This window comes from Drosophila ananassae, chromosome 2L (genome assembly GCF_017639315.1).
Source record: "Drosophila ananassae strain 14024-0371.13 chromosome 2L, ASM1763931v2, whole genome shotgun sequence".
In the NCBI taxonomy this organism is placed as follows: domain Eukaryota; kingdom Metazoa; phylum Arthropoda; class Insecta; order Diptera; family Drosophilidae; genus Drosophila; species Drosophila ananassae.
The window spans coordinates 10138958-10154618 of NC_057927.1; the positions used below are offsets into that span (position 1 = coordinate 10138958).

The following is a 15661-nucleotide window of genomic DNA, read 5'->3' on the forward strand; positions in this document are numbered from 1 at the left end:
ACAATTATACTGTACGAGTGTGTGTGTGAGTTTATACAGCAAGCTGGTCAATGGAACTCGAACTCGAAATTCAAAAAGCCGCAGTGGGTGCAGGCGGGCTTTGAACTTTGGACCAGCGATGGATTGTTTTCCCGGGGATAAGGGTTGTCTGATGAGGAAGTTCAAGCCGGAGGGCACACCTCCAATTGGCTTTAACAAAAAAACGTGAGATCGGAAGTTTTATATATACTTTTTATCTTAAATATTTCGAGTATAGTATTGCCTGACGAATATCATTTATCGAATTTTTCTATCAATGAAAACATATTAATCATTAAAAGAGAAATCGTAAGAAAACACATTTCTCTTTTATATTTTCTTTCAATAATTTACTTACTGAGCTCGTTCCGGCACGTTAAGCCACAGATAAGCCATTAAAAGTATATTAAACTTTCATGGGCAAACCTCTAAAATTCTGGCTATAATGAAAATTTAAGAAACACATTAATCCATCATAATTAAGGCTAGACCAAGTTTAAAAAAATTACTGGGAAAACAATGAATATATTCACGTTGCCATCACTAAACAGTTTCGTCTCCGGGCCCAGTTGTGTTTACACAGTTTCAGTTCAACCAACTCGTTTGTCTTTGGCGGCTTGGCGGCTTTGGCAAAACACAATTGAATGGGTGCCCCTGTCCCGGTGTCCCCATCCCCGAACTCGTCATCTGTATTGAACTTCTGCACACTTATGGGCTGTTAAGCTCTTGACGTTGATAAAGAGCTTCGCCGGTTTATTTCCTGTATTTATTTCATTTGTTTATTTAACATACAACAATTAATGTTTTCGAGCCCACAAAAAATGGTGACATCGCCCCCAGATAGAGCCCCAATGAAAACAGTTTACTTTCCACATCTATTTTCGTGCATCGCTGCACTGATGTGATGGTTGCCGGAAGTGATCCGTGTTCCATGTGCGAGTCCATGTCCATGTCCACCATTGACGCTACACCGTCCGTGCCCATCCGGCTGCCGTTAAGTGTTTTGCACCAAAAACAAAGCCTTCGTTGCATGCAATATTATTGCAGTAAAACGATTTCCACAATTATGCAAATCGAATTGAGTTACAATTAGTGCAGCCCCAAGGCGGAAGTGGCAAAGATGTTGCTACGGGGAGGCGACACCCTGTAAGCGACACCCGGTGGCCGGCGATCTCCACGTCGCTCAGATCTCATAGTTTCTCTAATTAAATTAACCTTTCGGCCCTAAAGGCGAGACAGAATACTCGGAAACATTTTCAACATATCTGGATCGCAATGAAACGACGAGGGGTGATCTGGATGTTCCAACACCTCTTCTTTTAAAAAACTCAATATAAATAGGACTCCATTAAAAAAGAAAAGGCTGCTTCCACTTTTGCTTTCTTTCCCCACTCTAGAGTTTACTTTCTGCCCCCAAATGAATTTCAAGTTCCTGATAGTTTATCTATTTTATATAGATTATATACTTTGTGACAAAGTCAACCCACTTGCTGATATGAGAGGGTTAAATGATTCATCATCATATTGATAAAATTACTTATGATCTTTGAATTTCTTGATAAATACCGATCTACCCCCTTTTGTGGATTTCTTTTCGTTGGTTGGTTAATTGCATTTTCATTCCACGCGACCCCAGAGTTCAATATTTAAATAATTGAATATAACTTAGATTTGCTCTCGCCCTGACCATGTTCTCTGGCACTGACACCGATCTTGGGATGTGGATCAGTTGAATTCCAACGCGTAACGGGACTGGAACTCAGTGGATACGATGCGGTCTATATAGTAGTACCCCCAGGGCCCCGCGAATTCCGATCTTAACTAGCAGTGAAAGTGAAGTCTTTCGCTTTTGTTTTGACTGCTTTTGATATTTGGTGCTTGCCGTTTTTTTTGTTTGGTTTTTGGTTCGTTTTTAGGGCCTGGCCTTCTCGCTCACGTTTATCGGACGTTGTGCTAACATAGCGGAAATTATAGAAGTGCCATAAAAACGAAAATGAAATGAAAACATTGTCCGGGCTCCGAGCTCCGAGCTCCGGTCTCCGGACTCCAGAGTCCGAGAGATTTGTCAACAAATCGTGACTGCATAAAAGAAATTCAAATTTCTGGCAACCATCGCAAACATTTCGAGTCTACTAAACCTTTTTAATGGATACTTACCAGTTTAATTGCACATTTCAATGGCTAGGCAATGGGGTGTAATCCGACCCACTTTTATCTGTTTATTTGGTTATTCGGTTGTTTGATTGCCAGCCAAGCCTTCCCAGGCCTCCCCTTCGATTTCACACCTTCATCACTTCAAGGCAGCTCGTGGCAAGTTCAGGGCCGCTTCACGTTTTGGCTTAATTAAATTGACCGCCTTCGAGTGGTCATGCAAATGCCTTTATGGGCCAGGTGCCAGCTATATCGCAGATAAGCGCCCCTCAAGCAGTGATCAAGTGCTCCAATTACGTGTCCAAATACCAAAGATTGCGTATCGCTAGGCAACTTATCAAAGGGTCTTGTAATCTATGGCACAATGCTGTTTGCAAAAATTAAAAATAATTTATTATCACTAGTATCAGTTGTGTGATATATCTAAAAGATAATGGGTCGGAGCGATTTTCAGCTTAATTTTTAGCTTGGAAATGCAGGCATTCGATATTAAACAGGGATTCTATAATTAGAAAATGAAAACATTATCGACCAATTATAGCCTGATAGACTCTTGTTCCATACTCTAAAAGTTTCCGTCCAATTTTTATGACTAGTCTCTATATGACACACTAAAACAGGCCAATCCCAAAACCAGACCTTTCTAATTGACTCAAAGTGTTGCGTTGCGTGGGCAATTGGGAAATCCATCAGATGACAACTGTTGGCTGGTTGGCGAAGTGACAGAGCCAAAAAAAATAATGCCCATATGAAACATTTGCAGTCGACTGCGGATGGCACCAATTAATCTAATATCCCCCCGAATCGCGCAATTGTGAAATGAGAAATCGAGAAAATGAAGCAAGTGACTCGTTTAATTGGCCCGCGGCGTGCGGCAAAGTCGGCGGCAAAAGAAGCCGCCAGCTACAATGCGATTTCGTCCCCCTCGTCCATGAAATCTTCGCCAGCAGCTTCGTCTGCCAGTGCTCCACTGGCCCGGGTCCATAACTACGGTCGGGTGAAGTCCTCGCCCACGGGCGGCACCTCACTGCCCTCCAGTTCGTCGGGGAAAATTCAGTACGCGGCCCTGAACAGAATGCGTAAAAATAGGGCAGAAGATGGAGCCAACAAATTTCCACGAAAATCCAAGTGGCGGCGCCTATTCTGTTGGAAAAAGAGGCGCCGCCAAAGGAACTACCAGGATTACTGGAGCAGCCAGAACGTCAAGCCTAGGAAAAGCGTACTTTGCTGCTGTCGCTGGGGTAGGAAATTCAGCACGTCCTCGTACGCATACGATTCCGAGGACGAGGATGACGATATTGATGCTAAGGTGGCTGCCTACATGGTCGAAATGAAGCAACGCGAGGCAGTGGCTAACAGGCAGAGTGAGGATTTCCCAAATCATACCTCCACTAGGGAGCAGCAGCAGCAGCCGGAAGCGCAACTGCGATCTGCCTTGGAAAATAAGAGACGAGCCTGGACCTGGGACGATAGTCTGAGGTCCAATTCGGATAGGTTCCTGGAGACCCTCGAAGAGGATCTTCCGGAATCGCCTTCCGGAATCGTTGCTGCTGCCACTGCTCCTGGTGGCAGGATGTCGTTAATTCTGCACCGTCGCACCCCACTGCATGTGACCTTTATGGAGAGTGAAGAGCGGGATGATCAGCTAATGAGGCAGGAGCAGGCAGCGGTGCAAGGTAGGCGGCACTCATGCTACCAACTGCATGTACCTTGCATCGATGCCACCACCTGCTTTCCTTCACCGATTTTGCACTTATAATTTATAGATATTCAGAAAATTATGGGTTATATTTGGGGGCTACTTTTCTAAAAACATATGGGCGAAGAAAATTATTCCCGGGCTAAGAAACAACTACATAGTTAAATATTTCACTCTACAAAACCACTTAAAAAGCCAAGATCGTGCTTGCCAGAAATAAACTAAAACTTTTCCAATGATTGCCTTCGATCATTTATCATCGGCTTCACATGGATCATTAGCGCTAATTGTGGAAAACTCAAGTGCTAATTGATGATGCATTTTCTTTGTTCCAGAGGAGGCCAAAGCAGCTGCCGAAGAGCTAACTCGATCGCCGGTGATTGGACAACGGCAGGCAGATGCCACCAGCAGTCCCATCCAGTCGCGTGCCTCAAGCGAAACGTGGCCAGCGCAGTCGGATGAGGACATTGATCGTTTGGTGGCCATGCACCAAAACCGCAGCAGTCTCAGCTCACTGGGCGTAAGCAAATCATATACATTTGCATCAATTTAAATAATAAATGTTGAATTAATTGATTCAGGTTCGTTCGGAGTCTATGGCCAGCGTGTATTCGGGTGCCGGCGAAGGACGCTATGGCACTGTGGTGGTCAAAGGTCAAGTGGAATTCGGCATGCAGTACAACTACAAGCTGGGTGCCCTTGAAATCCATGTGGTGCGTTGCAAGGACTTGGCAGCCGTTGACACCAAACGCAACCGCAGTGATCCCTATGTGAAGGTAAGGTTTTTTCCTTAGTTCTATACTTTACCAGATTGTTTACTTATTTTCTACCTTCTTATCAGGTTTATCTACTACCCGATAAATCCAAGGCCGGCAAGCGCAAAACCAAAGTCAAGAAACACACCTTGAATCCCATTTTTGATGAAACCATGCGATTCCACACACCAATCTCCAGCCTGGAGTCCCGAACTTTGTGGCTAACTGTCTGGCACTCAGATATGTTTGGCCGAAACGATTTCCTCGGCGAAGTCAGTGTCAATTTGCAAGGACGAGTTTTTGACAATCCCCAATCGCAGTGGTATCTCCTTCAGGAAAGGGTAAGCACCATCTTTGTCCCTTACAAATCAGAGTTTTGATTTAATTTCAATTTTAAAATTATTCTAGAGCGAACCCTTTGATGAAGTCGCTACCTATAGAGGAGATATTGTAGTGGGACTAAAATACATACCCCCGGAGAGCCTAAAGTCGTCGCTATTTTCGCGCGGCTCTTCCCTGACAGGCAGCTCCTCGAATCTACGTAAATTTGGAGGCAGCATCAAGTCGGTGGCCTCAAAATCGGATCGCAGCTCAAAAGGAGGTCAGCTGCATGTCCTGGTCAAGGAAGCCAAGCATCTGAGTCCTATTAAGGCAAACGGAACCTGTGATGCATTCTGCAAGAGGTAAATTTATAAATTTTTAAAAGTGAGGTCATTCTCTAAACTTTATTATTTGTAAATCGTTCTTCAGCTACTTGTTACCGGATCGCACGCGTAGCTCCAAACAAAAAACACCTGTTGTTAAGCGCACTCTGCATCCCAGCTGGAACTACACCTTTGTGTACGAGGATGTCTCCCTGGAGGATTTGACTGAGCGCGCCCTGGAGCTGACGGTCTGGGATCATGATCGTCTGGCCAGCAATGAGTTTGTGGGTGGAATTCGCTTCTCCCTAGGCACAGGTAAGAATATATCCAGAATGATCCCCTGATTCACTATTAATTTTTGGCTTATTCTATTTTTCAAAAAGGACGCAGCTATGGCCGCCAAGTGGAGTGGATGGATGCCACCGGCAAGGAGCTCTCTCTGTGGCAGAATATGTTAGATCGACCCAACTTTTGGGTGGAGGGCAGCTTGGTGCTGCGTTCCAGTTTGGATGGCAATCGAGCCTCCTTGCCATAGGTCAACTATTCAGATTAGTAATTTATTGGCTAGATCCACGACAAAACCACAAAATAGCATTGGCCAAGGCCTCTGCGTTTGTATTGTATTGTATTGTATTTTATTGTATTAATTATGGGATAATTATCAATTAACAATCACGACAATTCTGAAGAAGCATTATTAGCGATTTAAGAAAGGCTATCCCGCAGGGATATGATTGTTGTATGTACATGGCACATTCACAAGTTAGTGTTAAGTGTGTGGAATGATGACTTCTGAATACTCGAATACGTCGGAATATGGCGATGACGCTGCACGAACCCCCCTATAGGCGAAAGAAAAAAAATATAAATGAAAACTAAATTAACAAGGTAAACAAAAGAAACTAAGCAACAAAACTTTATCAAGTTTATGGCACTATTTGTGAGCAAAATTCGTAGCTCTTCGATGCAGATAAAAAACAAAATTGTAAAATGTAAAACAAAACGATGAAGCCCCAAGGTTGGGATGTCTAGATATAAGCCAGTTTGTATGTGTGTATTTTTTCCCCCTCTCCTTGCCGAGAGGCAATCGCAATTTGCATACTGTATGCACTAAACTACGATAGAACTACAACTAAACGTAATCTACAGACCTTGTTAAGTCGAGGCATAAGCTTACCATGTATAACTATCCATAATATTCGAAACAAATACAAATAACATTTTTGTAAATGCAAATTTTTGGTTTTTTGTTCAACTCTTTCGTTCCATAGATGTTAAGCAAATAGCATACTCCTATCCAGACTTCATACATATCGCAAACATTGTGCAAATACAGCTTAGCTTCATACCTGAATACAAAATAATCAAATAAGAAAATACCCACCACCACAGCAATCAAAGAATCAATCAAATCCCATAGCAGCCAATATAACTATATATATTTATATCATCTCCCTCCAGATCTGAATCTGAATATTGTGGAATTTACATAAACATCCAAGAAATATATATATATATATATATATATATATATATATATATTATATGAGTGTTTGAATCCTTTAGATCGTAGGCAACTCTATAAGATGAATGTTTCAGAGAAATCACTTTTATGAATACAAAAACGAGTCTTATGAATGCTTTTCGTGTAAGTGGATATTTACCATGAACGTAAATAAAAAATGCATAATACAAAGTAATATTTATCGTTGATGGAAACTGGACAACAAAATTTATAGAAGGTGTTTTTTATAAAAGAAATTTGCTGAATCACTCGTTGCCTAAATACCGCTTGTCTTTTATACTCGATGTTTTCGAAACACACAATATAATGCACATGTCTGAAAATTGGTGATGATCATTGATGTAGAGCATAACTTTACCCACATTTCGGTATGTTAGGAAGGCTCGCCACGAAAAGGATTTAAATATATATTGTTGAATTAGGAAACGAAAGCAAGAATGTTCTTATAAGAACAATATATGAGTTTGGATGGCAGATAGGACATTAATTTAGACGTGGGCATAGAATACTTTCTTTAAATCAGCATATGATAAATGTCAAACAATAAGCAGCAAATATTGCAAAAGTAATTGGTATTTAGTAGAGCAAATAAGAAACTAAATCAAGAATATATACACAGATACTAATCTACCCAAAATTAGTTTATAATCTAAGGTTCAAGCGTTTGCTGTTGGTTGTTGGCTCTCTAATCTAGCCATAACTTTGTTGAGAGCCCAATCACACCCACACACACACCCATTATATAGAAAGGAATATGACACAGAAATACAAAATTAGACATAATTTGCTCCTTCTAAAGTCTCCAATGTTTCATTGTTTACTAAATGTATATTTTTCTACTACTTACTATATACTAACTACTTACCACCTAAAAAGAATATCACAATACCTTAGAATCGAATTGAATTGGATCTGATCGGATCAGATCAGATTGGTTTGGAGATTGGGGGGAATGTGGGGATTGTGTTTTAACAATTTCCAGTCTATCTTAACTTACCACTTACTCACTGGGATGGTGCTATACTCGTACTCGTATATAGGATATACTCCAATACCCCTCGTACTCGTACTCAGTCTCAGGTCACGGGCGATGAGTGTGAACTATGGGAAATCTTTTTACCTTTTTACTATGTACGTGCATTTCGGATTCAACTGAACTATTGTGAACTAGTGTTGATTATAGATACATAGAATACCTACATATGCATGTTTACGAATGCGATACTGACTTCACACCTACCTACCTACTTTATACATATAAATCTACTGAGATACATTACTTATAAACACCTTTACAAGCAATGCGGCCTCTCTGCTCGCATTCCATAGTCTTAAGCGAATTTGTTATTAAAAAAAACACAAAAAATAATAAGTTAGTGGATAGGTTGTTCTTTAGCGAACGTTTTTGACGTGACCTTAAGGTACCCCAATTGCAGAGATATTCGAAATATTTATGTACCCCAGTGTATTTGTTAGCAATCGCCAGAATTGCTCATAGAAAAAACCAAAAAAAGGAGGATTCTCTCCGGAAAAGTATATGTTTGATTAGAGGCCCCCAAGTTACATACACAATGTTGCGTTAATGTAGTGAACTCTTTTAGCGAATACACGATTGAAAACACACAGAAAGAATATATATACCGAATAATTAAAGATAAAAACCTGAAAAATGCTGCGGTTGCCTTCTATAAATGCATTAATCTATATTGTTTCCCAACTGACACTGATACATACTGATATCCTTGTACTGCCCTGAGAACAATCTTCTAATAATTTACTTTATTTTACTGGATGCTCAGTAGACCTTTACAAACCCAAGTTAGTCTTTTTGAAGTAACTTTTTTTGTTCCAACTTAATTGCTGAGTGAGTTTTTAAGGGCCTGTCTAGTTTCAAATTTTATAATCTGGCAATCTGCGACGGTGATCATAAATCACTTCGCGCCGTTTCTGCGCTAGAATTTACACACTTAGACTTAAGATCTAACTAGACCTTTGGTCAGTTAATAACCAGAGCGGAAATTTCAGTTCGGACTTCAAGATTATACATATAAATTATGTGCTAGGATTTGTAAGACTTTCTATGGCAATTGAAGCAAGATGATCCCGATTGAAATTGAAATTGTAGCCGTTATGTTTATGGCATTAAAGCGTTACATAATTACAAGAGTTTACATAACCATTTACAAGATACAAGATACTTATGAACCTTTTACTTACAAGTAAGTACTTATTACAACAACAAACAATACCAATACACGATTACAAGTTGAATGAACTCAAAAAAATGATTGGCTCAATGCAAGTTGCCAGGTTAAAATTGTGTTGCGATTTGTAAAAAACCGTGAATCAATCAAATAAAGCAAACTTCATCTATTGACAACTTTCGCAATTTTCGTGTCTGTCTTTTCTTTTTTTTTTTGGTTGATCCGATATCTTTATGGACATCGCTCGTAAGTCTTTTTGGGGGAAATACTTTGGTCGAGTGCACTCTCTTCACACTTCCGGCTCCGGCTCGGGCTTGCTGACGGATTGGCCATTGCCGTTTAGTTGATTCAGTTTAATTTCTTCTGCCGGCTCTTTGGACACATCATCATCATGCCGGCGCCAACAATCGAACGCCCAGATGGACTCGCCCTTGCCAAAGGCCTCACCGTCCGCCAAGGTGATGGGTAGTTTCCTGATCCAAACACAGAAAAAGGATACGGAGCTTTGTTAAAAGTTGTTTAAAAGATTGACGAAAAAAGGCTTTAAGCTAGTTAAGCTGCTTAAAAGTGATACTGTCCTTTGAGGCTCAGTAATGTATTAAATTCTGACATTATTGAGCGTTCCGTTTCAAAATGAAGAAAGGAGAAAAACTTAAAGCCAATTTTGTCGCTAAAGTACCCACTTCTTGTTTGAAAATCCTTCTTCCTGTTAGAAAATGATATTTCCGGTCGATTGCACTTACCTATTGTTTGTTTCCGGTAACAGAAGCGTACAAACGGAGGCAGAGAGCAAGAGCAAGGCCAGGATGAGAGAAGGAGCCGCCGCCAACTTGGTGCCCAGATGGATGAGGTAGGGGGAAAGAAAGGATGCCCCCGCGGCGGCCAGATGCACTGCAGCAATACCACGGGAGCGTACACATGTCGGCAACAGTTCCGAGGAAAACTGGGAGGTGACCGTGTAGCACATGGAGATGCCCAGTCGCATAGGCAAGGCGAAGGACAGCAGAAGGGTGACATTGTGCTGGGCTCCCTCCGAGGACAAGGCCACTCCAAGGGCACAGGAAAGCACTCCAGTGCAGAGCATGGCCAAGAAAGCAGTAGCCTTGCGTCCAACCCGACTCTGCAGGAGGCCCTGAATAAGTCCCGAAGGTGGTACGGCCATGGCAAACAAGGAGAACACCACAAAAGGTGACATGCCCAGACCCTCCACGTTCCGGGAAATTGTATTAAAACTCAAAGAGGTCAGCATGCTGGAAATAGAAAAGTATGAAGGTTAACAGGTAAAGTGAAACCGGAAATGAAAATAAATGCAGACATTTCCTACTTCCTAGATAAGGACACATTGTATGGATTTAAAATTCAACAATGTATCCCTTTAAAATAAAGTGTAATAATAATTATTTTATATAATTTATAAACTTACAACGTCATAACCACCAGCAGCGATGTCCTGCGAAGATTTGGGGTCCTTAACAAGTCCAAGAATCCTGCTGTGGCTTCCGGTTGATTGGATAATTTCCTTTTGACAATGCAGTGTCTGCGAAACGCCTCGAATTCTGAAGCTGTTACTTCCCTGCCATTGAAATGTGCAATGTGCTTCAGCCTGGCAATGGCTCCCTCCACATTGGTCCTTGTAATCAACCACTGGGCACTCTCTTGCACCACAAAATAGAACAGGGCAACCACTAATTGAAGCAAAGCCGAGCAGGTCAAGTATATTCGCCAATTGCCCAACAGAACAGACAGCCAGGGAGCCACCAAGGCACCCAAGCAGAAGCAAATTCCCAGAGTTCCACTGATGGCCAAGTTCCTTAATTTGGGAGCCAAGTACTCGAGCACTGAAAAAAGAGTTTAAGAATCTGCATTGGATTAAACAACGTTCATTTAATAGTTTTTAGTTGATGATTAAAAACCCTTTGTTAGACCACCCCAATGCGTAACATTGGAAGCCTTTATGGCGATTGTTAGGGCTACCAACTACTGTTGACTTCCAAGTACGTATATTTTTACTAAAGCTTTCCATGCGACCACCTCTCCGAGATATCACAGCGCTTACCCAGAATAAACATCAGATAATAATTTGCCGTAGCTGCGAGCCCAGAAATGCACCGAAAGATGGCGAAGTGCACAAGATTTGTGGCATAAGTGGTAAGGAAATCGCCGACAAAACCGCACTGGTTGGCCAAAATAACGGCCTTAACACGTCCAATTTTGTCGCCCAGCATGCCAAAGGTAAATGTGCCCATCAGCGAGCCAATGAAAAACAGGGACTGACCAATTCTGGCCTTGTAGGCATCCTGGCAAACCCAGTTGAGCTGTTGGCCAAAAATCAAACATAATCCGAATTTCTTCAATTAATTGGAGAGCCTACCTCAGCATTCATGCTGCGGAAACCATAGTCGTAGTTGTACATCCAACGTCGACAGGTTTCATTGCTTACTGTGACCTTATCCCCATCAATGGTGTCCAGTTTGATGCAGGAGGCGTCCTTGCCAAAAGGGGCATAGATTTTGGAAATTTCCTCGAAGCTGCGGTTTTCCAATGCCTCATGATGGCACCAATGCTGGGGCACAAATCCAATTATGTTCTGGGAGTAATAGTGCACGGTGGTGGTGAAGGCGACATAGCCGAGAAGCAGAATCATTAGGTACTGATAGCGACCCGCATTGCCGCACTTCTCCAAAATCTTTTCAAAGTCCATGGCGGCCCCTGGCGATGTCGGTTGTTTTTCCGCTGAGATTCTATTAAGACTGAACGCAACCCCCAAAAGGTGATCCAACGCAAGCAGAGAGATCCGAGACGAAAGAGTAAAAAATATGGAAAAGTGGCCGGATTCGCACGCTATGTCTCGGGCAAGCTCCGATAAGATTGTTTTGGGGGCGTCTTATCGCTTATATGACGGCGGGACGCTCAATCGCGAGCGTTTTATTATTTAAGTGATTTCGCTCGTTTCTCTCAAATCTAAACAAACACTCACCGAACGTCTTCGTGGCTCTCGCCTGGCATAGATAAAAACTAATTGTGACCTCTGAAATATGAATCAAATACTCGCATGAATATAATAAACAAATCGCACCAACACGGGATGAATGGACTCTTAAAAAATCGGAACAACAAAGCGCAACCTCTCTTAAAATAAAATACACATAAGGTCAAGTGTGCGTCTAGATAAAAATCTTAAATGACAAGTTACTTTTTCAAGAATGAATACAGGAATACCCTTTCTTATAAATAACGCACGTGAATGTTTAATAAACATTTTATTTAATATAAAAATCTTAATACTATACAACAATAGTTTTAAATGCCACAAGAATCATTTTGGATTGTTTACTAAGACTCTATCTCTTTGATAAGTTTGTATTCTTATTTCTTATTGTCAGCTACAGATACTTTCTCGTTAGTTTTTTATTTCTAACATAATTATGCTTATGTCACTAAAGTAGTCTACAGTTTTTTATTGACTAGGCTCGTGAAGCCCTCGAGAGGTGACTCTTAATCAATAATTAAATCTCTTTAGGATACTTCTAGCTTTACGATTTCTAGGCTAACAAGTTTTTGGCCTTATAAAGAAATTATGCGTACTTATAAGCACATTTAAGTTATGTCTCGGAGTTATTGCCGTATAAAATACAATCTTTCGTTGGATGAAACCCAGATAAGCGCTTCTTATTCTGACATAAGTTTCTCATTGGTTTCAACATTACGTTCGTTGTCTTTGTTTCTATTAGATCGTCGCAGGAAGTCGAACATCCTTTCGCCCCTACCAAACTCCTCACCGTCAGCCAGGGTCATGGGCAGCTTTTTGTTGCGCGTTTCCGGCAGTAGAAGACAAATCCAGGCGCTCAGAAAAAGTAACATACAAAGGATAATCGAGGAGGAGCCTCGGAAGTAGCTGTCGAGATGCAGAATAAATGGGGAGACAAAGGACAAGGCCGCGCCCAGCACGTGGACAACCGCCAAACCACTGGACCTCACACAAGTGGGCACCAGTTCGGCGGACATTTGCATGGTGGCGCCCGAAGTCACTGAGATGCCAAACCGCGATGCCAGCATAAGGGCCACAGTCATGGCTACACTGGGCTCCTTCCCGAAGCTCAGCATAATTCCGCTGGCCGCGGCGAAAACCCCAGTTGCGGTCATACTGGTGACTGAGGTGAACTTGCGACCCAAGTGCCTTTGGGCCTGGATCTGAACGATTCCCGATGGTGGCAGGGTCAGGGCGAACAGGGTGAACATAACAAAAGGTGACATGCCGAGACCCTCCACATTCCGGGACATGGTGTTGTAGCAAAGCGTGATGATAGTGCTGAAATAAAAACATTGATAGATAAATTCGCGTACTATTAAAACTTAAATCAGAAAGAAACTAGTTTACGAATTCTTGAAATTCCAAACAATAGCTTTAGTCAACACAACAACTCAATCTAATTTCGGTTTCTTTTCAAAAAAACAGTCACATAATGGGGCAGCTATATTCTAGACTTTATAAATCGAGTTTTAAGACTGTAAAGAAAAACTTTACGGTGAGCAAGTGATGACAAACTAAAACTTTAAATGTTTTTCTTCAAAAATAGTACCTTGAATTTCTAATATACTCACAAAACTAGCAGCACAAATATCATCCTTCGACGTAGTCTGGGTGTTTTGAGTGCATCCACCAGACGAGCCTGCTTTTTCATGGATATTTGACTACTGGCTGTCGACTCCTTGACTTTGCAATGCCGACGAAAGAGTTCAAAGTCCGCTTCATTGACTTCCCGGCGGTTAAACTTTGCCACCCGCCGCAGCCGCAAGACAGCGCCATCAATGTCGTGACGCGTAACCAGCCATTCGGCACTCTCCTGGACCAGGAAGTAGAAAATAGTGACCAGCAGCTGAGGCAGCGCCGACCAGGCCATGAAGGAACGCCAGCTGCCCAGCCAGACGGCCTGCCATGATGCACTGACCATTCCCAGGCAATAGAATATAGACATGGTCAGGTTCAAGCCAACATTTCGCATGGATGGTGAAACGTATTCCAAAACTATTATTTAAATTTACATAAAAGTTAATGGAAAATCTTTCTAAGAGTTTTCGTAAGTAAGGCTTACCTAATATGTACATGAGATAAGCATTAGCTTCGGCCGCCAATCCTGAGGCAAACCGACTGGCCGAGAATGTCACCAGGTTCTGGGCAAAAATGGTGCTTGAGTCGCCCAAAAAACCGCACCAATTGGCCAACACCATGGACCGAATGCGTCCTATTCTATCGCCAAGGAGACCAAATAGGAGAGTTCCACACATGGAGCCCACGAAAAACAGAGATTGACCCACTCGGGCCTTGTAGGCGGAATCACAAACCCAATTCAGCTGGATATATAAATAGAATTATAATTTATAATTAAACAAAATTAATAATATAATGGATAACTCTAAACTGGTTCATTAAACTTTTCAAAAACACCTCAGGAATGGATTTTTTAATAAGCGTAATAAAAGTTTTTTTTGAAAATATGAGCTTCTTTTCTCTTTCTTTTTTGATAAAACATCACGCAATCTCCTAAGACTATGTGATAAATGTTTTTATGAGGTTTTCGTTCTTGAGCCATACCAAATTTTGATTTATCATTATATAGCTCTATCTGCTTATAGCTCACATCTGCATTCATGCTCCTGAACCCATGATCGTAGTGGTAGATCCATCGAGAGCAGGGCTCCTGACTGGCGGTGGCATTGCTGCCGTCGGAGCTGATCGATTCGAGGCGCGTACACGATGGATTGGCGAACTTGGAGTAAATAGAGGCTATTTCGGCATAGCTCCGGTTCTCCAGCTGCTCATGATAGCACCAGTGGTCGGGTACAAAGCTGATGACGCTCTGGGCAAAGTAGTGTCGCGAAACGATGAACATGAGGCAGCCGTAGAGCGCCAGCAGCATATACTGGTAGCGATGACAGTCGCCGCACTTGACCAGTATCTTCTCAAAGTCCATGATCAGGCTGCTCCCAAGATGCAGTGGAATTGCTCTGTGAAGCTACCGAAGCAGTCAGGTTCCGTGCTGTCCGTCGTCCGTCGTCTGCCGTCTACCGTCCGTTCTCTTCCGCTGCCACGCACATACTGCCAGCTACCCAGCTAGTCCGCTCTGGGACTCCGGACTCCGGAATCCGGTCTCCGCTCTTCTACCACGCAACGCCAAGCCATCGAATAGTTAAGAGCGCAGTGATGTTGTGAAAGCGGCTGATATTGGAGTTGAATAGTTGAAACGCTTTTTGGGGTCTCTCCCATCGACTGATAAGTAACGTATCCCGCCTCAGTCCGATTCGATCATAACTTATACGTATTGATTTAATTATTATGGTTGATAAGCTGCTTTGTTTTTTCATATCATCGCTGTAATCTGCAATCGACTTACTATTCAAAATATACAACTTTGTTACTGCTAATTTATACAAAGAGCCTCCTAAATGTCGCAGACATAAAGTGGTGTGATTTTAAAGTTGCTTTAAGTAGATGGAAATGCTTTAAAAAATTTTTTTTGTTTGGTTCGTTTTAATGGGCTTCCATAAAATAAATATTTGTTGATAGTTTTCTTAAATTATTGGGAAGATAAAATATTTATAGATTTTAATACTATTGCAGATGGTATTATAATTGTGTCGAAAATTGTATATCGCAGTGAAAGAGA

The 15661-nt window shown here is 41.8% G+C and overlaps 3 protein-coding genes across 9 annotated transcripts in view; 1 reads left to right on the forward strand and 2 right to left on the reverse strand.

Moving 5' to 3' along the window:
- Positions 1 to 6503, forward strand: part of LOC6500906 (synaptotagmin-like protein 4) — a 49473-nt gene extending 42970 nt beyond the window's left edge. For 6 of the 7 annotated variants that reach the window (XM_044718341.1, XM_044718342.1, XM_044718344.1 and 3 more), the window contains 6 exons: positions 4204 to 4388; positions 4450 to 4644; positions 4710 to 4964; positions 5032 to 5306; positions 5374 to 5582; positions 5651 to 6503. In XM_044718341.1, coding sequence (XP_044574276.1) covers positions 4204 to 4388; positions 4450 to 4644; positions 4710 to 4964; positions 5032 to 5306; positions 5374 to 5582; positions 5651 to 5802 — 1271 coding nt within the window. In that variant the 3' untranslated portion in view covers positions 5803 to 6503. Of the gene's footprint in view, positions 1 to 2874; positions 3534 to 4203; positions 4389 to 4449; positions 4645 to 4709; positions 4965 to 5031; positions 5307 to 5373; positions 5583 to 5650 lie in introns of those variants that run through there. The other variant, XM_032449455.2, reaches the window with a different exon arrangement.
- A 2396-nt stretch (positions 6504 to 8899) lies between these two features.
- Positions 8900 to 11755, reverse strand: LOC6499687 (organic cation transporter protein). Its single transcript, XM_001954105.4, has 5 exons — positions 11368 to 11755; positions 11053 to 11311; positions 10420 to 10834; positions 9740 to 10246; positions 8900 to 9469 (listed from the first exon to the last, which is right to left on the reverse strand). Exons 1-5 carry the CDS (start codon positions 11695 to 11697, stop codon positions 9286 to 9288), a joined length of 1695 nt encoding a protein of 564 aa, XP_001954141.1. The 5' UTR covers positions 11698 to 11755; the 3' UTR covers positions 8900 to 9285.
- A 491-nt stretch (positions 11756 to 12246) lies between these two features.
- Positions 12247 to 15114, reverse strand: LOC6499686 (solute carrier family 22 member 13). The gene is made up of 4 exons (XM_001954106.4): positions 14636 to 15114; positions 14090 to 14348; positions 13599 to 14022; positions 12247 to 13305 (listed from the first exon to the last, which is right to left on the reverse strand). The coding sequence occupies exons 1-4, from the start codon at positions 14966 to 14968 to the stop codon at positions 12666 to 12668; spliced, it is 1656 nt and encodes a 551-aa protein (XP_001954142.1). The 5' UTR covers positions 14969 to 15114; the 3' UTR covers positions 12247 to 12665.
- Positions 15115 to 15661: the final 547 nt, after the last annotated feature.

Excerpts from the sequence above, each read along its gene's own strand:
- LOC6499687 (XM_001954105.4), bottom strand. The coding sequence starts at position 11,697 with ATGGACTTTGAAAAGATTTTGGAGAAGTGCGGCAATGCGGGTCGCTAT. Across the intron at positions 10,835-11,052 it reads TTATCTGATGTTTATTCTGG|TGCTCGAGTACTTGGCTCCC; the intron begins GTAAGCGCTGTG and ends CTCTTTTTTCAG. Across the intron at positions 10,247-10,419 it reads CTGCTGGTGGTTATGACGTT|CATGCTGACCTCTTTGAGTT; the intron begins GTAAGTTTATAA and ends TTCTATTTCCAG.
- LOC6499686 (XM_001954106.4), bottom strand. The coding sequence starts at position 14,968 with ATGGACTTTGAGAAGATACTGGTCAAGTGCGGCGACTGTCATCGCTAC. Across the intron at positions 14,349-14,635 it reads TCAGGAGCATGAATGCAGAT|CTGAATTGGGTTTGTGATTC; the intron begins GTGAGCTATAAG and ends TTATATATCCAG. Across the intron at positions 13,306-13,598 it reads ATATTTGTGCTGCTAGTTTT|CACTATCATCACGCTTTGCT; the intron begins GTGAGTATATTA and ends TTTTTATTTCAG.